This window comes from Chelonoidis abingdonii, chromosome 1, assembly GCF_003597395.2.
Source record: "Chelonoidis abingdonii isolate Lonesome George chromosome 1, CheloAbing_2.0, whole genome shotgun sequence".
NCBI classification, from domain to species: Eukaryota; Metazoa; Chordata; order Testudines; family Testudinidae; genus Chelonoidis; species Chelonoidis abingdonii.
Window position 1 is genome coordinate 216,379,550 of NC_133769.1, and position 21,681 is coordinate 216,401,230.

At 42.1% G+C, this 21,681-nt stretch overlaps 1 protein-coding gene across 2 annotated transcripts; it reads left to right on the forward strand.

Annotated features, from left to right (window-relative positions):
* Positions 1 to 3,094: 3,094 nt before the first annotated feature.
* On the forward strand, positions 3,095 to 18,938 carry DYNLT3 (dynein light chain Tctex-type 3). Of its 2 annotated transcripts, none has more exons than XM_032771715.2 (5): positions 3,095 to 3,149; positions 5,216 to 5,257; positions 13,071 to 13,194; positions 14,775 to 14,852; positions 16,465 to 18,938. In XM_032771715.2, exons 2-5 carry the CDS (start codon positions 5,216 to 5,218, stop codon positions 16,539 to 16,541), a joined length of 321 nt encoding a protein of 106 aa, XP_032627606.1. In that variant the 5' UTR covers positions 3,095 to 3,149; the 3' UTR covers positions 16,542 to 18,938. The 2 variants fall into 2 exon arrangements, with proteins under 2 accessions (XP_032627606.1, XP_032627725.1); XM_032771834.2 differs by lacking the exon at positions 3,095 to 3,149 and adding an exon at positions 4,289 to 4,461.
* Positions 18,939 to 21,681: the final 2,743 nt, after the last annotated feature.

Here is a 21,681-nt window from a genome sequence, read left to right on the forward strand (position 1 = left end):
AAGGGGCTGGCTTCAGGGCCGGGGCGGGACAAACAATGCTGAGGGGAAACGGGCGGGGCAGGCAAACAAGCTGAAGCTGGGCAGGGGCAAAGGCACAAGGGGCAATGGGCAAGCAACAAGGGAAAAGCTAGGGGGCTGGTTGTGAGGGGAATGGGTCAGTGTGGGAAGGGAGGGTTGCGTGCACCCACGAGCACTTGGTACAGGCAATAGGTGGCTGGCTGCTGCTGGGGCCCAAACGGTGGCAAAAGGGCGTGGCAGGCCAGGCAAGCAGCTGAGTCCCAGAGGCGGGAACCTGAGGCAGATGGAAGCAGTCTGTGGGGGTGGTGAGGGGGCAGCGGTGGTGGTGGGTGGGTTGGGGGGGGACACAGATGGGACCAGGGGCAGGCTCCACGCCACACACGAAACCCTGTCCCCCAACAACAGAACACAGTCTACACCCCCACCACTGGAGCACAGTCAAAGAGTTACTCAGTCCTCAGCAGGCCCCCTCCACGGTGGTCTTCAGAGTCCTCCTGTGTGCCCCTCCAGCAGCTGGTGTTCGTTCCAGTCCTCTTCGTCCTCCTCCAGGCTCCAGCAGCTCCCCAGGCAAACGCAGCTCCAGCAGCAGCCCTGGTGGCCAGGCAGCAAGGACCCCTCACAGGTGGCAACAACGGTGGTGGTGGTGGAGGTGGTGGGGTCCTGGCTTCTCCCTCCAAAGGTGGAGGAGTGGGGGCCAGCCAGCAGGCCCCTCCACCCCTCTCCCAGCAGCAGCAGCAAGCAGCGGTAGCAGTCCAAGGAGGGGTGCACTCCAGCCAGCAGCAGTCCAGGAAGAGAGAAGGAGCTCCAGCCAGCAGGGCAGCCAGAGAAGGGGGGAAAAGCACTCCAGGCAGCAGGGCAGCCTAAGCAGACAGAGCGCTCCCGGTAGCAGGATACTTACCCAGCTCCTGCCCTGAAGGGCTTGAAACAGCTCTGGGGGAAGGTTGTGGCTGGGAGCTACTAAGCTGGGCTGATTGGGAAGCGGCTGCAACTGGGCCACGCCCCAATCAGGCCCAGCTGGCCCCTATAAGAGGCAGTGAGCCAAGAGCTCAGAAGTCTCCCTCTGCCTGTAGAGAGAGAAGGGTCTGGCTGTAGGGTGATAGAAACAAGGTACCTAAGTGGAGTATGGTTGGGGAAAGGCAGAGGAACTGAGGAGCTCCAGCCTGGAAAGCCCCAGACCACAGCCTAGCACAAGGCCAACAGGTACTGGGGGTAGCAGAGGGCAGCCCAGGGGTAGGCAAAGGTAGCAGGTCCAAACCCAACCTTGCCAGTGATGAGCAGGCTGATATTGCAGTCTGCCTCAGGACATAGGGCTAGACAATGACTGGCAGTAGCCATATACTGAGGCAAGGTGGTGATAGAGGGTTGGGGGTTCCCCAGGGAGGGGAGACCCAGATTGGAGGGGCACTGTCAGGGGGCAACACCCCAGTTAAAGGGGCACTGGGGTCCTGGGAGGGACATGGGGCCAGAAGACCTACAGAGAGCGCTCTGGAGCTGGAAGAGCTAATTCCCAGAAGTTACCAGTAGGAGGTGCCGCAGGGGTGAGTCCGCACCACTACACAGTGGTGATACCAATGATATAAATGGTCATATTCAATCACACAGCATCAAGAAGAGTCTTTTGGAATTACAGAAATGTGCCAGTTATGGAGTAAAAAGGAAATGCCACCCAGTTCCAAGGGGGAAAAGATCTTGGGGACTATTTCTCATTTACTTTCTGCCTACCTACAGACAGGTGCAGTTTCCAAATTGTATTTTTCACATTGATTTATTATGGAGAACTGCTATGCCCAGCTGAACAACTGATCAGTGTTTCTACCATCAAAGCACAGCCACCACTGGGAAAAATTATTCCTTTGGTTATCAGCTGAAGTCTGTAAAATGCTCTGAGATCCTTCACGATTACAGATGCTCTATAACTGGAATATAAATACAAAAAGGCACTTTCTTTAGCACAGGAAACTATCTCTGGGCTTTGTGCAGTATAGTGGCACTGTCAACATGTAGTAGTAGTAATAATTAATAAAAGAAAATTCTCTTTCGTAGTTGGTGGGGAGAAGAATCCTGCCCATACAATGGGATCACTACACGGAACAGGGGATGCTATTAAAAAGATGAACGACAAAGGGAGAAGAGTTCCATAAACTTTTACGCTGCTTTATGACATACCTGAAAACATTTTTTTCCCCCCACTTTCTCAAAGACTAAAAATTCAAGTTTTCTGTATCTGGAAACTCTGACTACTGAAGTGATTATGAAATTACAAGGAAAAAATGGAAACCTGAGGGTGAAATATTTTCCCTCCAGCAGCTTAAGATGTTTTAATATCTGTTTAACCCCAAGGTTTAACAGGAAAGGCCATCTGTAAAGATCCCAGCCCCCACTGAAGAGACACACAAGCCCATACAGCATTTTTTTGCCGCTTTATACAACATTTTTCATCCCCAAGATCTCAAAGTGATTTAAGAAAAGGGGCCTAAGCATCAGCTCCAGTTTTCAGTGGCAAAGATTTAAGGACAGAGAACTTAAATTTGCCCCAAATCACACAGCTCTAACAAGCGCAGAGTCAGGAAAAGCAGCAGCCAGCCCACTCGCCCGAGTGCCAGCCTGGTACCTTAGCCAGTAGGCCACCGCCTGTCCCCACTGTGGCACCAGAAACCTCAAGGGTTCTCCAGCAAACCCAGGGGAGCCAGACCGGCTATTTCTTGGGCTAAAACAGAGGCCTCCCCACACACCAATCTCATAAGCCTTTTCCAGCCTTTATTGCCCACGGCGGGGGCTGGGGGTGAGCCCGCACACAGCATTTGTCCCCCCCCCCCCCCGCCCTTTTGAGGGTCACTAGAACACAGCACCAGGCGCAGAGACGACGGCGGCTTTCACCACAGACATCAGCCCTTTACTGCTCTGTGCCCATTCGCTCCGAGCAGGGGCGCGCCAGTGCACAGGGGCGGTTCAGGAGTTGCTGTCTCCGCCTCCTCGTCTGGCTGGCCGGGGGCTCGACCGGTGCCGCTTCCCCGGCGCCCGGCAGGGTCGCTGCCGCAGGAGGCGGCCGGGGCGGTGGGTGGCGGAGCTTGCGCGGTCGGAGCGCCGCCGGAGCCGGGCCATTGGAGGAGTTTCACCCCCGCAGCGACGAGGTGGGCGCGGGGCGCTGCGCGGTGGGGGTCGCCGAGCACGAGGCATTCGCCCGGCGCCAGGAGACCCGGCCGCCCCGCGCCGGCGCGAGGGAAGCGGGCGGACTTTGAGCGAGTGGCCTCGGGGGCTCCGAGCGCGGGGCTGGGCCCGGCCGGGACGTCAGGCAGGAGCCCCCCGGGGAAGGAGGTCGGGCCGAGCCCGCCGGAGTCCAGCAGCGCAGAGCCCGCGCGGGCCAGAGGTGGCGCCGAGTTGTGTATCCCCGCGGGGTCCGTCGCCCCCTTGCTAGGGTGACCAGGCAGCAACTGTGAAAAATTGGTATGGGGGGCAGGGGGGAATAGGAGCCTGGAGAAGACAAAGACCCAAAAATTGGGATTGTTTGTATAAAATCAGGACGTCTGGTGACCCCAAACATGGCCCCGGTCCAGAAAGCCCCCTTTCCTCCTGGGACAAGGCTGGGGTCTAGCAGAGGTGGGAGTTGCAGGTAGCCAGATCTGTACCAGCAGCTGCTTCTTGCAACTCCCTTGATACCGAGTAGGCAGTAGTGGTTTGAAGCAGAGCTAGATACATTGTTACACCAGAAGACATAAGTTTAGTTGCTGGGGAGAAGATATGAAAAAATCATCCACAAGAAGGCTACAACATCTCTGTGGAGAAGGGATGTGGGATGGGCAAACAAGTGTAGAAGTTTCAGTTTATAAAGTTAATGCTGAATAAGTCTGCACTCCTGTTTTTTCCTCCCTGTCTTCATGTGTAAAAAGAGAATATATTCACAGGACAATTCTTGAGCTTTGAAAGAGTGCAGAGAAATTGAGAATGACAAAATGGCTTTAGAGGGAATGATTTGATTTAGGGCTAGTTCCAGCAACTGGATTTGCTTGCCCAGCTTTCTGCACCATGCACAAAGCCGCATTTATATCAGTATCAAGGGTCCACCTGCACAACACAAATTACAGGATGTGGCCTTTCAAGGATTAAGGGACAATCTTCCTAGAGCACAGTGTTTATATTTCAAAAATAACCTTTGAAAATCTTACAGGTTTAGTTATCAATTGATATTTATGACAAGTTTGTAACCTCCAAGCATAAATCAGTATTTTTTTTTTTTTTTTTAAAGAAATGCAAAAAACTTCTGGGGCCACTCTACGAACAGTAAAATGAATCACAAGATCTTATTTATTTCATTTTGCTATGCTCTTTCCCAGTCAGAGAAGAAGAATTAAACTACCCAGATTTAGTCTATTCAACCCCGCCTCTCCACTTCTAGGAACCACTAGAGCACAGTAAAAATGACAAGAATTAGTACTTTCTGATTGGGTAGGCTGCTTGTGTATCTTTGTAAAGACAGCACCCAACACCAAAGTGTTGTGTATTAGGTAAGGCATGTGGGGGAGTGGAGGGAGAAAGTAACAGATGGAATAAACTAATGGAGGGAAGGCAACAGAGAAAAAACAACAAAAAGATGAGAGGGGAAAATCATCAGACAAATGCGGAGAAGACTGGTGATTTAAATGAAAAAAATATATATTCTGAATAAGTGACTTGGCATTCTAGTGCCTATAAAAGTCAGCAGTTGTAGTACTAGGATTGCAATCCCCTGTTTTATAGTTTGTTAAAATGAGTGTAAAAAATAGTCAGTAGGAATCCTCATTTCAGTGGGAGTGGGTTTGGGTTCCCTATGAAGGGAGTTCAGTTTAGTCTTTTGTTCTGGTGGATATTCATGATGATGTGTAAGGCATGCCTAGAGACATGGTATAAATCTTTTAGGATAGGGAAAAATGAGTTTGGACCCTGGTATCTAGGCCTCAGCTTTTAAAATCTCTCTTTGACGGGGTTGTAACACAGGGATTAATGACAGATGGCAGCTGTGTTGTGTTGAAGAATGGAGGTATTTTTAAAACTACTTTTCATCTGGTTCGGGTTTAAAATACAATTTAACTGGGTGTGGTGCTTGATCTATGCCTTTTCTAGTTGTGGTAAGGAAAACTATATTCCAAGTATTTCTTTTCTCCCCAGAATAATGTGAAATGCTATAAGTAACTGATTATACTTCTAACTTTTTAAATTATAGATGACCTTCAATGCTGAGGAAGCTCACAACATTGTTAAGGAGGTAGGCGGTATTTAACAATTTTAGTGACTTGAATGAAATACAGTATTTAGAAAAAGCTGTGTATCACTTTCAATGATACTTTCATGCTTTTAGCATACGTGCATATTTATTTATTAAATATAACTTTGGAATTAATTTTGAAGACAGATTTTTAATGCCTTTTTATACAAGGAAAAGTAGGCTATGATGAATAGTCTGTAATAGAATTTATTAAATGCAATACCATGGCAACCAGCAACTGAATAGTGCAGAGCCTATTGCTTACAGGTCCTGTGGAGTTCGGTAGGAGACAGTGTATTAAAATAAGATTCCCTGAAGGACTTTGCAGACTCTGCAAGTCCTTCTTTGCATGTCTTGTCAAACTTCACATTTCAAAAATTGTTCCAGCATGCACAGCAAGCACAAAAACAATGTCAGAAACAGTTCATCTCTTTACACGACTAGCCTTTCAAGGTAAGGACAAATACTGTACGTTTTTTTTTTTGGCGCATCTGATACAGGGAATTGTCTAGCATTAATGCCGCTCTAGAGAGACTAGAAACCTTGAGAAAGCCGACTGCTGCAGAGGAGCATGTGGATTGAACACAGACTCCTCTTAGGGGAGAGTCTGATGATAGAGAATCTCCAGGTTATAGTCAGGAACAGAGGATGGAAGAGGATAATGTAAGGGCCGGATCAGATGATAAACGGTCACATAAAAAAGAATCTGGCACATCAGAAAAGGTGCAGACAAATAAGCAAGGACAAGTTTTTAAAGTGCTTATACTCAAATGCTAGAAGTCTAAATAATAAGATGGGTGAACTACAGTGCCTTGTGATAAAGAAGGATATTGATATAATAGGCATCACAGAAACCTGGTGGACTGAGAGCAATCAATGGGACACAATCATTCCGGGATACAAAATATATCAGAAGGACAGAACAGGTCGTGCAGGGGGAGGAGTGGCACTATATGTGAAAGAAAATGTAGATTCAAATGACAGTAAAAAATCTTAAGCGAATCCACATGTTCCATGGAATCTATATGAGTAGAAATTTCAATGCTCTAATAAAATATAACATTAGGGATCTATTATCGACCACCTGACCAGGACAGTAATAGTGATGATGAAATGCTAAGGGAAAATTAGAGAGGCTATCAAAATTAAGAACCCCAATAATAGTGGGGATTTCAATTATCCCATATTGACTGGGAACATTTCACTTCAGGAACGAATGCAGAGATGAAAATCTCGATACTTTAAATGACTGCTTCATGGAGCAGCTGGTACGGAACCACAAGGGGAGAGGCAACTCTAGATTTAATCCTGAGTGGAGCGCAGGAGCTGGTCCAAGAGGTAACTATAGCAGGACCCGCTTGGAAATAGTGACCATAATACAATAGCATTCAACATCCCTGTGGTGGGAAGAACACTCAACAGCCCAACACTGTGGCATTTAATTCAAAAGGGGGAACTATACAAAAATGAGGGGGGTTAGTTAAACAAAAGTTAAAAGGTACAGTGACTAAAGTGAAATCCCTGCAAATTGCTGCATGGGCCTTTTTAAAGACACCATAATAGAGGCCCAACTTCAATGTATACCCCAAATTAAGAAACACAGTAAAAGAACTAAAAAAGAGCCATCCCGTGGCTTAACAACCATGTAAAAGAAGCAGTGAGAGATAAAAAGACTTCCTTTAAAAAGTGGAAGTCAAATCCTAGTGAGGCAAATAGAAAGGAGCACAAACACTGCCAGCTTAAGTGCAAGAGTGTAATAAGAAAAGCCAAAGAGGAGTTTGAAGAACGGCTAGCCAAAAAACTCCAAAGGTAATAACAAAATGTTTTTTAAGTACATCAGAAGCAGGAAGCCTGCTAAACAACCAGTGGGCCCCCTTGATGATCGTAAATACAAAAGGAGCGCTTAAAGACGATAAAGTCATTGCGGAGAAACTAAATGGATTCTTTGCTTCAGTCTTCACGGCTGAGGATGTTAGGGAGATTCCAAACCTGAACTGGCTTTTGTAGGTGACAAATCTGAGGAACTGTCACAGATTGAAGTGTCACTAGAGGAGGTTTTGGATTAATTGATAAACTCAACATTAACAAGTCACCGGGACCAGATGGCATTCACCCAAGAGTTCTGAAAGAACTCAAATATGAAGTTGGCGGAACTATAACTAAGGTTTGTAACCTGTCCTTTAAATCGCTTCGGTACCCAATGACTGGAAGTTAGCTAATGTAACGCCAATATTTAAAAAAGGGCTCTAGAGGTGATCCCGCAATTACAGACCGGTAAGTCTAACATCGGTACCGGCAAATTAGTCGAAACAATAGTTAAGAATAAAATTGTCAGACACATAGAAAAACATAAACTGTTGAGCAATAGTCAACATGGTTTCTGTAAGGGAAATTGTGTCTTACTAATCTATTAGAGTTCTTTGAAGGGGTCAACAAACATGTGGACAAGGGGGATCCAGTGGACATAGTGTACTTAGATTTCCAGAAAGCCTTTGACAAGGTCCCTCACCAAAGGGCTCTTACGTAAATTAAGCTGTCATGGGATAAAGGGAAGGTCCTTTCATGGATTGAGAACTGGTTAAAAGACAGGGAACAAAGGGTAGGAATTAATGGTAAATTCTCAGAATGGAGAGGGTAACTAGTGGTGTTCCCCAAGGGTCAGTCCTAGGACCAATCCTATTCAATTTATTCATAAATGATCTGGAGAAAGGGGTAAACAGTGAGGTGGCAAAGTTTGCAGATGATACTAAACTACTCAAGATAGTTAAAGACCAAAGCAGATTGTGAAGAACTTCAAAAAGATCTCACAAAACTAAGTGATTGGGCAACAAAATGGCAAATGAAATTTAATGTGGATAAATGTAAAGTAATGCACATTGGAAAAAATAACCCCAACTATACATACAATATGATGGGGGCTAATTAGCTACAACGAGTCAGGAAAAAGATCTTGGCGTCATCGTGGATAGTTCTCTGAAGATGTCCATGCAGTGTGCAGAGGCGGTCAAAAAAGCAAACAGGATGTTAGGAATCATTAAAAAGGGATAGAGAATAAGACTGAGAATATATTATTGCCCTTATATAAATCCATGGTACGCCCACATCTCGAATACTGTGTACAGATGTGGTCTCCTCACCTCAAAAAGATATTCTAGCATAGAAAAGGTTCAGAAAAAGGGCAACTAAAATGATTAGGGGTTTGGAGAGGGTCCCATATGAGGAAAGATTAAAGAGGCTAGGCCTCTTCAGCTTGGAAAAGAGGGAGACTAAGGGGGGATATGATAGAGGTATATATAAAATCATGAGTGATGTTGAGAAAGTGGATAAGGAAAAGTTATTTACTTATTCCCATAATACAAGAACTAGGGGTCACCAAATGAAATTAATAGGTAGCAGGTTTAAAACAAATAAAAGGAAGTTCTTCTTCACACAGCGCACAGTCAACTTGTGGAACTCCTTACCTGAGGAGGTTTGTGAGAGGCTGGACTATAACAATGTTTAAAAGGGAACTGGATAAATTCATGTGGTGGCTAAGTCCATAAATGGCTGTTAGCCAGGAAGGGTAAAGAATGGTGTCCCTAGCCTCTGTTCATCAGAGGATGGAGATGGATGGCAGGAGAGAGGTCACTTGATCATTGCCTGTTAGCTTCACTCCCTCTGGGGCATCTGGCATTGGCCACTGTCGGTAGACCAATACTGAGCTAGATGGACCCGGTACGGCTGTTCTTATGAGAAGATTTCTTTTAAATAAATATTCATAAAATGGTATCAAGTAATGAATGGATGCCAACAGCCCTGTCTTACTTCCTGTAAGTGTCACAATGTATAAAGGTTGATTAAAACTAGCTGAGGAGTTTGATCCTGCCCATCCTCAGGGCATAGGCCTCCTAAATAACTTAAGTGGGAGTTGAGTGTATGGGGTTTACATCACCGAGTCTAAAAAATGTACCCAGTCTCATTTAGTTATGTAGACTTTCAGATGTTAATTTCTTTACAATTTAAGATTGGTCAATATTGTATTTAGTCTCAGCGTGTGAATTCACATGACTGGATTCCTTTATGATAGAGGCTGCAATTTAATTAGAATTAGAAGAGATTAAATTTACAGAGAATGTTTTCCGTTTTTCACCATTTTAAGTTTACACTGTTGGGTTAAACCAATGTGTATTGTTTCCATTAGATATGTTCCTTAACTGAAAGGGCTTTTTTTATGTTCCAGTAGCACTTAGGAACCCACACTGTACTTCAAAACACAAGCAGTGACACCTCAGCATTCCAGGCAGCCACTGTTTATCAGTAAGAGTAATGGGAAATTTTAGTTCCCTCACTGTGAAATAAACTCAAATGTTCACTTGACAGAATTGTTAGAACATATTCAGTGGCAGAAGGTGAAGGTTGCTGGATGGTATGTGATCCTGTTGCAGAATGCTGAGTTGAGCAAAACTCTAACTCTTCTGAAAACTGGGAAATACAGTTGAAGTTGCCCACACCTTAGAGTCCTTAACGCTGCTCTCTTTCAGCAATGCCCCAATATACCCGGATAACAGACTTACCTTTACTCTGCCAACCCCTCAGTTGCTGAAATACACATTTTTTGCTTGCTTTCACAGCTCATTCATTCTCACCCGCAGAACTTCATCTAACACTATTACAGGGAAAAGAAAAAAATGGTTGCGCACGCCACCTTCCCTATGTTCCCCTGGAGCTGGCAATAGCCAATGGGAGTTATTTGTATACACTCCAGGTGCAGTCAGTATGTTATGTGTATCTGTGCTAAATGGTGGAGACACTCGTTGGGCCTGTTTGTAAAGGTGTGTTCGGGATCTGAGGATATCTGCATTATTTTGAAGTGCGTAGTAAAGCTTTGATTGTGATTTGAGGAGATCTTTCTTTTGCACCCTTTGTGCATGAGCAAAGGGAAGAGCTGCATGTATACTTACAGGATACAGTATGCGTTATTTCAGTACAGAATTGCACGTTATATACCTTGCAGGGCAAAGGGGTTTTATTACAAAGGGGAATTGACTAAGTGTACGGGTGTGGGCCAGGATCTGGAACCTCCTGAGTCTTAAAGTGCTAAAGGCCAGTGTGAGTATTAGGGATGTAAAAGTTTAAGCAGTTAACTGATAAGCATCAGTCTTACTGGTTTCAGTTAACAAGTAAACTCCGCTCCCCCATCCCCTCTCCCCCCAGCCCAGGACTCCAGCCAGTGGCCAGGCCCTGCATAAAACATGGGGCTGCCACAGCACCCCTGACACCCCTAGTTCCCTGGTTAGACATTTGACAGTGTAACCAATAAAATTTTACTCAGTTACGCAGTCACCTTTTTAAACTGCTATTTACATCCCTAGTGAGTATGTGGTATGTGCATACTGAAGCATTGCTTGAAGAGGGTAGATGGAATGTGGTATTGGGCAACCTTTGTCCCCCTCCCTCACTTTGTCCTTCCATAATGTTAGCTGGATTCCTGGAGATTGTAAAAGCTTGTACATTTCAACAATTCTTAGGGAGGCAGAGTAAAAGTTACACGTTAACGAGGCATATTGGGGCATTTCTGAAAGAGGGCACAGTTAAGGGTGCATTTCCTACTTTTCAGAAGTTTTGAGTTTTGCTCCACTTATTGTTCTGCAAGGGGACGATCTACCACCAAGTAAACTATACTAATAGAAAGTTTAAGTTTTTTACTATTGAATTTCCTAGTTTTTTGAACAGGAAAAGATATGTTGGTGGTAGGATTAGTAGGCATTCAGGCAGCTGTACACATATCCCACAATTTGCATACTAAACCAGCCAGCCTACCACTATCTTGCCATTCCCATCCCCCCCTCCATGCGCACACCCCAGCTGGACCCCACTAGCCCTGCTTTAGCACACCTCCCCAGCCATATTCCTGACCCATTCACTACCTTTCCCCCTGTAACCAGGCCCACTACTGTACCTAGTCTCTCCTACTTGTGGTGGTGGGAACACATCTCCCTGAATTCTTCACACCCTGGTATACAAAAGTTTCTGTTGCTGTTACTTCCCCCCACCCCCTCATAACCCAACTCATATACAGTGCCTGGAGTTAAAAACAAACCATGTTACAGTGGAATAGTGTTTGTGTTCAGGTTTCAGAATGGTTAGAAGTTGGAGTTTGTGGCAGGGCCAATAAGAGAAATGTTTTTCTGTTCCAAAATGCAGGCAGTTTTATATTTGAGAGAAAGATCCTCTGACCCTGTCTAATAAAAGTACTCAATCTTCCAAAACAGTGAGGTTTCAGAGCTCGTAATATTTCTGTGCAATGCAGTAGACATTTTTTGGTCAGCCATGATCCATCCAATTTCCTGATTAATCTTCTTCCAGCTCTTAATAGCTTTCATCTTATTGCTGTAGCAGTTATGCAGACACTTAGCCAAATCAGAAAACTATCACAGTCCCCGGACACAAATCTCTGATGTGGTCCAAATCTGCTGTCATACACTGCACGAGGTGAACATCAGGAATAAGAGCCAGATCGTTTCCATTCAAGTGAATTGCCAGAGTCTCAGGTAGATCACAACTTCAAATCACTGGTTACACACCACAAAGTGGGCAAAACACAATGCCAATGCAGGCCACCTGTCTCAACCCAAATCATCTGTCGTGTACACCTTGCTGTCTGGGAGACTCCTGCAACCTTGTGATCTGGGAATTGCCTGGAATCTGCATGTTGACAGCTCGGGCAACACAGTCCTTTTATCTCAGCAGTCCAGGTACCTGCACTGCTAGTTCCAAACCTCCATGCCGTTTCTTTGGAAACCACATTAAACTGCCCCCCAAGATCAGGAAGTTACCCCTCACTCCTTTTCTGCCCCCTCACAACTACAACCCCTCTTCCTGTCCTATCATTTCCTCCCTTCCCCACCCCAAAGTTTGTCTCCTCCCCACCTTGGTTAGGTTGCCTGCTGACCTAACAACAAGCACAGTAAAACCTCCCCATAAATAAAAACACATAAGACACCTTTTAGCTAGCAACATGAGTTATTAAATATTTATTGTGCAGGTGTACAAAGAAAAGGTCAGGTTCAGAGGAATGTGCGGACATAAATGCCCCGAGCAAGCATAAACTAACTGCATAGAAACCCTCCTACTTTCCCCCCGCTTTATTGGTGCATGTTAGCTGTAATCCTTTCAGGCAACACATCTGTGCAAGGATAGTGAACATGATTTTAAATATTCTCTCTCAGTTTGGGTTCCCATGCACCCTCTCACTTAGAGGGTGCCATGCACTACCTTGATTAAACAGATTGAAACCATTTTTATACACGTCACATCAATAGTTTGGTCCCTAGCTCTGTTAAAAAAAAGTGAGAAACAAAAACGGCTTTTTTCCCCCTCAAATTACTTCAGATTAGGGTCACTAACCCTACCCTCCTGAGGCACACCTGCTTTCAGAAGAATCTGATTAAGCATGTAGATTTTAAGAAAGCTTGTCTTTTAAACAGAAGTCATGTTGCTGTCTTAACTATTTAAAGGTCTTTTCTGCAATACATTTTTACAGACAGCCTCACTTTACCACACCAGTTGTACCTTTGAGCTAGAAAGAATATGTAGTCAATAACCTAGCATCTGTAGATGCTGAATTATATTTCATTTCCCCATTCAGCAGCTGGTATACAGTGAGGTAAATTGTTTTCAGAATCGTTATTCTAAGGTACTCAGTTGCCTTGCAAGTGCTCTGGGATTGTTTAGTAAATGTTTGGAGTTACTGTATTAAACGTGGTTTGGCTTGAGACGTTTCGTGCTGATGTATTACTGCTAGTGCAATTGATTTTTCTCTGTTTGTTTGTAGTGCACAGAAGGGGTTTTGGGCAAGGCAGATTATAACCACAGCAAGGTCAATCAGTGGACTGCAGCTATAGTGGAGCAATCTTTAACACATCTGGTGAAACTAGGGAAAACATACAAATACATTGGTAAGTACCAGTATCCATACTTTGCTTTATACAATTCAGATGAATAATTGCTGGGAAGAATTCGTTTTCAAGCTAGGAAGTTTAAAACCATACCCTCTTAGTTTTCTCCTGTACTGTAATCTCTCCGTCCGTCACCGGCCTCTCCCTCCCTGCCCCCCCCCCCAAACCCAAAACCCACAAGTGATTGGAACTGAGAAAATGTCCGTATTATTTGTATATATGCTTAATCACTTAGACATTTATATGCAACAAAACTGTGGCAGTTTTTTCATTTTTTAATTGATGCTAAATGCTGATAGTGTACCTAGCCCTGTCCATGACATACCAGTCCTTTTCCAAAGGAGCTAAATCTGACAATTGTCTTTCCTGTTTCCCTTCTTTCTTTCTTTCTTTTTTTTAAAAGAGAGAAAATAAAAAAAACCCAAAGTTATTACATCTGCCAAAAATTCTCATAATTTCAGAAGGTAGGTTGTATTAATCTAAATCCTTGCCAAAAGGATTTTGGAAATATTTGTACTTGAGGTTTAGCGTGCAGTACACACCCTTATAGAGGATGTTCAGTTGATTGCATCTTAAAGGGTAGATTGTGTCCACTGTTTTCAAGGATGCACATGTGGAGAAGAAGTTAAAAGGGAAAAGTACACTCTGTGCTCACTTTGGCCCATATGTGTAGGCTGGACACAGTTGCAAGGCAAGTCTTTCCTTGGGGGGTGCAAGGACTCCTTCAAGCTCGAGCTGATGCTGGCATTTGCTTCTTCAAAGGCAGCTGGACCAGTCTAAATGTTGCACCCACTCAAAAGATGGTGTAAGACTACATGTTGCTTCTCTCAGAGGAATTCCAGAAGCACCATCTATGTCAGGCACAGTTCCTCCTGCAGCTCGCACTGGGACAGCGTGCCTCCACACCAACTTGGTGAATGGTGTGCCTTCAAGTGCAAATTAATTCTAAATATTTTAAAAGATAATTAGGGAATTTAGTCATACCAATGAACTTTCTGGGAAAGGGGTTATTTGCATACCATTAGGGTTATGTCTACACTGCGAGCTAGAGGTGAGATTCTTCTGCTTGTGTATGTATACATACTCATGCTAACTCTCAGAGCAGTGTATAGCACCATAGCCACAGTAGCAGAGCATGGCTGAGCCTGAAACCAGCCTGGCTCAGTCATGTCTCCACTGCCACTACCTGTGCTACTATGTAGGCTAGAAGATATCTAAACAATTACCTCAAAAATGATAGATCAGTGTTAAGACACTTTCAGTAGCCTTCATATTAAAAATCTTAGTATGAAGATTTTTAAAGGGAGTGTTACATAATTGCTTTCCTTGTTTTGAGACTAGTTGAAAGGTAACTGAAGGCTTGCAGGTCAGTAAAATGGGAGCTGGTATACGACCGTGTGATATAGCAAATACATAAAGGGAAGAGAGGCTGCCATTCTTGTTTTGTCACTAAATGAATTAGTCTTGGCTGCATTTTCAGGCTTCCAGTTTTATGTTTCATGATGGTAGTTTCACTCAGTCTGCAGATTCATCACTTGTTTTATTAATTAAAACACTGATTTTATTATTCTGTCCTTCAGTAACCTGTGCAGTGATGCAGAAGTGTGGCGCTGGTCTCCACACAGCAAGCTCGTGCTTTTGGGATACCACAACTGATGGTAAGTTCCCTCATTCAGATTCAAGTCGAATAAGAGACAGTGAATGTGCTACCTGTTGCTAAGCTGTGCTACAGATAATATTTTTAGCAGTTTGAAGGGTTGATTACAAAAAGCCACCAGACCCGGAAGCCTTGTGTGCATTTTCAACAGATGCCCCCAGGATTGAATGAATAATAGATGGAGGGAGAACACTGGGGTATGACAAAATTAGCAATACCAGTGGAGCTATCTTCAGTTTGAAAGAAAGATTGTGTAAATTAATCCCCATAGAAGATCTTCAATTGTAGGGTTGCTGACTTAATTAGTAGTGTGTGTTCTAAATGTAAATTTGTAATTCTGAATTTCTGCCTACTTACTATAAGCAGACTGCCCTACTCTAAGAGAAGCTGGCCCAAATAAGGAATTGGCATTTGTTTTTAGCTAAAGCAGAAATAGTTTGACTAATGATGTTATGGCTTTTATTTCTTTCTTGCAGTCAGTTGTCACGTTTCTTTATTTTATTGACTTCTGCATTATTTCCAAGTTCCCCCATTTCAGTTCACAGTGTGGTGTTGTAAGATTATTGGACTGCTTTCAAGCCTGCCAAGGACTTAAAATGAGGCACCAGAATTCTGTTGTAAAAAAGGTTAAAAGACTGCATTTAAAACACAAGACTGAGTTGAATCATTAGTTAGAAAATTGGTTCCAATAAATAAGTACATTCAGGTCAGAGTTTGTGTTGGGATACATATATATTGTTGGCTTTAGAAATGTCAAAGTAGCAGCTTCTTTAGCTGATTTCCCATTATGTCCACGTAAATAAAACCACATATTCTTATCTATGTTCTTAATGTCATAAGTGTAGTATGACTCTATTCTTATTTTGCCATGGAAGTTTCTTTTACATACAAAAAAGCAAAAGAGCCAGAGTATATAAAAGGATTTGAAAATATTGATTCATTGGCTGAATATGGAGGGAGCGGGAATTCCTTGTTGACAGGATGGCAAGGACTGACTTAAATCAATGTTTTTAAAAACTCATTCTGAACCAATCTTCTCTCCCTGTGACTGTGCCAGCCGGGCTTTAAGCTTAAGTATCTATCAAATGCTATATGTTGTGTGATAGGGAAGAACAAGTAATGATTCTCTGACCTCAGGAAAATTATTAGGTCACAAGGACAGGAGGAAGTCATTAATCAGAGCTTTTCACTCCATTCTTACACCCCATAGCTATTTACATTTCTCTAATCTTTAGCTGCAGAATCAAAAGTTGGAGAAAAAGCTATTTTTCTCTAGGTTATAGAGAGAACTTAATTTGTTATATTATATTGGGGTTTTTACTTTATTTAAAAGTAAGTTTATTAGTGAATAGTAGTATGTGTAAGTTTGATGCAGTTTTGATGGTATTAGTTTTTGTATTCCAAAGAGAAAAAGGTCAGAGTAAATTCATCTTTATGGAGAGGATTACAAATTTCTATTACATTTCCTCAAAGAAATGAGTATATGAGGGTTTTTTTAATCCTAAATTTCTGGTCTTTGGCACTGAAATGTAATAGAATTTAACAGAGAAGGCATGGGGAGCAAGCTTATTTTCTGATTTTTTTTTTTTTTTTTTTTTTTAATGATCTTTTAGGTACCTGCACAGTGAGATGGGAAAACCGGACTATGAACTGCATTGTCAATGTTTTTGCCATTGCTGTTGTCCTGTAGCTGACTGGAGTACAAATATTAAGTTACACCAAAGCCTTTAAGATCAGAAAGTATCAAAATCTCAAAGCATATAGCAATTATATAATACTGTTTGTGCACTAAAAAAAAAAAGGTATGAAAAGTCCGTTACGGAAAGTATACATTCCAAACAAATTCTCTCTCTTTAACTTGTGACAACTGGCTTTCCTTTAGCAAATTTTAGCAATTTAAGTATTCCAGACTGATGATGTGTTAAACTGGAGATGTCATAATATTTATCAAATGAGAATATGGATATTTGCATCAAAAGATTACATCTATAATGCAAGTGAAAGTGAGGCTAGCATAGGTAAGCATACTTGTGCTTGCCTTAATCTAGGTAACACGATAGTATAGATGTGACTGCACTGGCTAGCTGCCCAAATACAAACCCATGAGTGAGCCCAGGTATGTACTCGGGTTGCTAGCCCATGCTGAACCTGTGCCACCATGTCTGCACTATTGTTATCCATACTATCTAGATTAAAAACAACACAGGCCTGCCTACCCACACTACAGTGACACCTTCACCTGCAGTGTAGACATAGGCAACTGACATGTTACTCACAGGGAGTTGTAGTAATTTAATCAGCAAAAGGGAGATGAAAGGATACAAGCTTTAAGAAACAGCCAGATTAAAATACAGTTGGGAACAGACTAGGAATATATTACATTTACAGTATTCCTAATGTTGAATGATAAGTATCAGTGCCTCATATCTGATTAAACAAGGCTATTTCTATATTATGTATTGATGCTGCATGAACACCAGTCATACCTGATCAAGCATAAAAAGCCCAAACAACTTATACATTTATGCTTCTCTGCTTGGAGGACAAAATGACTTCATCATGCCAAAGCATTTATTTCTTCAGTGGACTCTAGTCCTTTTAAAGAGTATGATCTTTCTTCAAATACCATTTGGAACGTTGTCGTTGAATTAAGTGGAAACATGATTGAGTGCACTGTTCATTAGCACTCAGTGCATATGAATATATATTTCTTAAGAGGAATTCACCAAATTATAAAACTAGTTTAATCTGACCTGGCCTTATTGGTTCAGTGACTAGAAGAATGTAGCAAAACTCATGACGTGAGCACCTTGCACATTCCTGATCCAGTTTAAGTAGGTGTCTTTCCTAACAAAGGACCCAATTCTACGCCCCTTGACCTCAGTAGAATCATGTAGAGTTAAATAAATGAGTTTGTGTAGGTAGGAGATGCCCACATTTTTAAAAGGGCCTTATTCTCTCTAAGCACAAATATACGATACAGAACATATCCTTAAATTGTATTTATAAAAGTATTGCCTATTCTCCCAAGTCTAAAACTGTGTAATAAGTATAAAATAATAAAAAAAATTAGTAACGTAGCTAAGGCCCCTATCTTGCAAACAAACATTCACATGTGCTCAGTTCACAGATATGAGCAATCCTATTACAAGAAACAGTCACAGGATTAGTAAAATTATTTGTGTATGTAAGCAATTGCAGGATTGGGGCCTACATTTTAGTCACTGCCTAAATTATGTAAATTGTCAAGTATTTGTAGTGATCATAAAAAGATCCAAGTTGTTACTGCCACTGAGTGGCAGCCTTTTTAAGTTCTGCCATATCTCAAACAACGCTTAAAAAGATTTTTCTCTTATTTACTATCTGTTCTAAAGATATGCAGTAACTATCTAATAGTTGCTATAAATCTGCTTTGCATTTTAACATGGACTTTGAAAGCACTGCTTCAATATTATGCAATCCTGATTTATTTATTTTTAATTATTTTTCACAGTCACTCTAATTTGGTCAAATGGCAAATATATCCTTAAAAAAAGGGTTACAACAACCCTGGTTCTTCAAACTGTATTTGAAATTGCTACAATGCTCTAAAAGTTAGAACATGCATACATCTAGAATACACAGTGCTACTTCACAATCCATTGCTTGGCAGGCATAAATTAAATAGAATTCAGCTTTTATATGAGCACAAAGAGAATAAAGCTCTAGAATATTGCATTTGTCTAAGAGGCAGGTATAGTGTGAAAACATTTGCATGGTGCACTGAATTTCAGATATATAGTAAAGTAAGAAAGATTATTTGGTTTAAAGGCAAGATGTGGATGGGTAGAAATATAGGGATAGCTGCTATCCCATTAATTTTATGAGCTTTAGCTGCCATGACTGGAATAAATATTCCTAATAGCCATTAACTTTGTTAGTCTTTTTTGCTGTACTTGAAGATATGAAATGATATCTTATTCAGAGTAACTAGGCTTGGTGGAGTTCTACTATGGAAAAGCTCACTAAAAAGTTTTAAAATATTGATTGTTGTAAAGTTACTTCATTTTATTTCTACCAAAAATAAAGATGGTTTGCCTTGACTGTATTTACCGTTGGTAGGATCAGCTCATCATAGATAGCAGCTTGCTACTACACTTCTTCCTCCACGTTGTATTATTTTATAAGTGAAGCATCTTATTTTACAGGTGCATAGATATTTTGGAAACTATGCATCTGTCCTGGCAAATGTCCCAAAATTCAAGGAGTAGTGCTTATTTCTAGTATCCTTCCCCAACATTACATTCATCCTCTTATTGCCTTCCATACTATTTTACAAGGTAACTTTTATTGGATCAACAAATTACCTTCATTACAGAAACTTCAGGACCAGAGCACTTTATTCTACATTGTTCAATTGTTGACCCATTAGTAGACAATCTACTTTGTACTTATTTTTCTTCTCAGTGATGGCTTTAGCTACAAATATTTATTAGTATAATTTATTCTAAAATACATTACTGCATTTCTTCAATATACAGGTATTTTTAAATAGTAAATTCTGATTTTTTTAAATACCCTTTATAGCCAACATCTCAAAGCACTTCAGAAAACTTACCGTCAGACATGCAGTCTTGTTAATGGGATAGAGAGTTTGCAGTGGGACCTATTATAAATCCCTAAACAGTATTGTTTTAGAACATAAGTAGTAACAAACTTATCATGGTCAAAGATGGATAAGAACCTTGCAGATCCAGATGGAAAAAATACCAAAGCAGTTGGGGGGTGGGAGGAGTAAGGGGCAAAATATCAATTTCTGTTACTTTTATTCTACTAACCCTGCAGATTCCCATCCAAGGGGTTGACTAGTGCAACCTGCTTTCCCCTCTTCATACTATGGAAACACCTGAGCTGGGATTCTTTGGCAGCTGAAATCATGCAGGAGCAAAGATGCTAACTGTAGAGAATCAAGATCTTTGCATAGATAGCCCTGGCCTTCACAGGTTGCATTATACCCACCCCCTCCTTTTTCAGGAAGCAAACTGAGTCTCCAAATCCTGATAGAGTTAGTGGGAAACTGAGTAGAATCTTACAGAATTTCCAGTCTCCATGTGTGGGAGCAACCCATATAGATGACAGTAGGGCCCAAAATTAGTCTTATGATTTCATACCACCACCAATTCCTGCAAACATAATTTTGTCTTCTAAAATAAAACCTTAAAAGTGTTTCTCTTATTATGCTTCTGTGATCAGAACAGGTGCAAAGCATGATACAATAGCCATCTCATGTTTGTATCAGCATCTTTCAGCAGAAGATCCTAAAGCACTTCAGAAAATCAATGAAGCCTCATTTCCATGTTAGTCTGTATAAGTGCTAGGTACGGCACTGTAGTTTTAAAGAGTAATTTAAAATTATCATTATATTATTACTCTGTGAACATTTATGTTAAGAAACTAGAAACTACCATACAGAATAAAGAGACAAGGTCCAATATTTCCTCACCCACCTTGTCCCTCTAAAATGTCCTGGGACTAACATGGCTAGAACAAAACTGCAAACATACAGAATAAAAGCAGTACATCTCTCAAATCCAGTTTTTTCACAGTGGCCAATATCAGATACTTCCGAGCAAACTGCTAAAAATCCTGTGATAGAAAATTCTGAAATAACCTGCCCACAGAAAGTTTTTATTATTCTTGATCAGTTAGGGCTTGTCTGCATAGTGGAGTAATGCAAATTACAAGGGTGTGATTTGTAAAACATACTGATGTATTACACATTAGTTGGTCCATTTAGATGCTGCTGGTGCACGCTAAAGGTTCCCTAGTGCTCTTTACCGTAGTACTGTTTGAAATCGTACTATATAAACCATACTAGGGAATCTTTAGCATGCACCAGCGGGATCTACAACAACCAATGAATGTGCATCATATTAATTCACTTTAGAAATCACTCACCTATAGTCTCCATTACAGTTCTGTGTAGACAAGCCCTTAGCTTTATGCCCTGAAGCACAAAAATTTATATATACTCAAAAAAACCCTTGAAGTTTTAAAGTAATTGGGTGATAATCGTGTCTTGTCCTTTTTTGAATCCTACATGATTCTTAACCTTTATCTTAAAATATCTGTAGGTTTATACATAGTGTAAAAGGGCAACAAAACTGGGCTAAATGGACATTTAAAAAAACCAAGTCCCTGTGTCTCCTGTCCCAAAGAGCTTATGTGAGCTAACTATAAAAAAGTAATGTTAAAGTGGGGAGGGGAGAAGTAATAGGTCTAAACAGTTGCTGTGCTTAGTACTACACAGTTTTAATTTTTATTCCTTATAATTACACTGAATGCCTCCTCTCGCATTATAAATAAATAGGAGGATGCATTACTAAGCACAACCACCATATAAGCCTGTTACTGTAACCAGTTTCCTCCTATCCTGCCCACTCTCCTCTATATCATCCCTGGTATATATGCAGATCACATTAGTTCTGTGGGGCAGGGGCCAAGATTCCTGGTTTATTTTTAGCTGCCAGAGAGGCCTAACCCAAACTGAAAAGTTTAGACCAGGGGTGGCCAACCTGAGCCTGAGAAGGAGCCAGAATTTACCAATGTGCATTGCCAAAGAGCCACAGTAACACGTCAGGAGCCCCCCCACCTCCCATCAGCTCCCCACCACCCAGTGTCTCCCACCCACCAGCAGCACCACCGATCAGCACCTAACCCTCCATCCCTGCGCCTCCCGCCCACTATGATCAGCTGTTTTGTGGTGTGCAGGAGGTGGTGGGGGGAGGCGGAAAGAAGGAGGAGGAGGAGGAGCAAGGGCACTGCAGACTCAGGAGGAGGGGCGGTGGGGC

What these genes read in the sequence shown, in the direction of transcription:
- DYNLT3 (XM_032771715.2), top strand. Translation starts at nt 5,216, where the DNA reads ATGACCTTCAATGCTGAGGAAGCTCACAACATTGTTAAGGAG. An exon ending in CTCACAACATTGTTAAGGAG is followed by an intron (nt 5,258 to 13,070) that starts GTAGGCGGTATT and finishes GTTTGTTTGTAG; the next exon opens with TGCACAGAAGGGGTTTTGGG. An exon ending in TTGGGATACCACAACTGATG is followed by an intron (nt 14,853 to 16,464) that starts GTAAGTTCCCTC and finishes ATGATCTTTTAG; the next exon opens with GTACCTGCACAGTGAGATGG.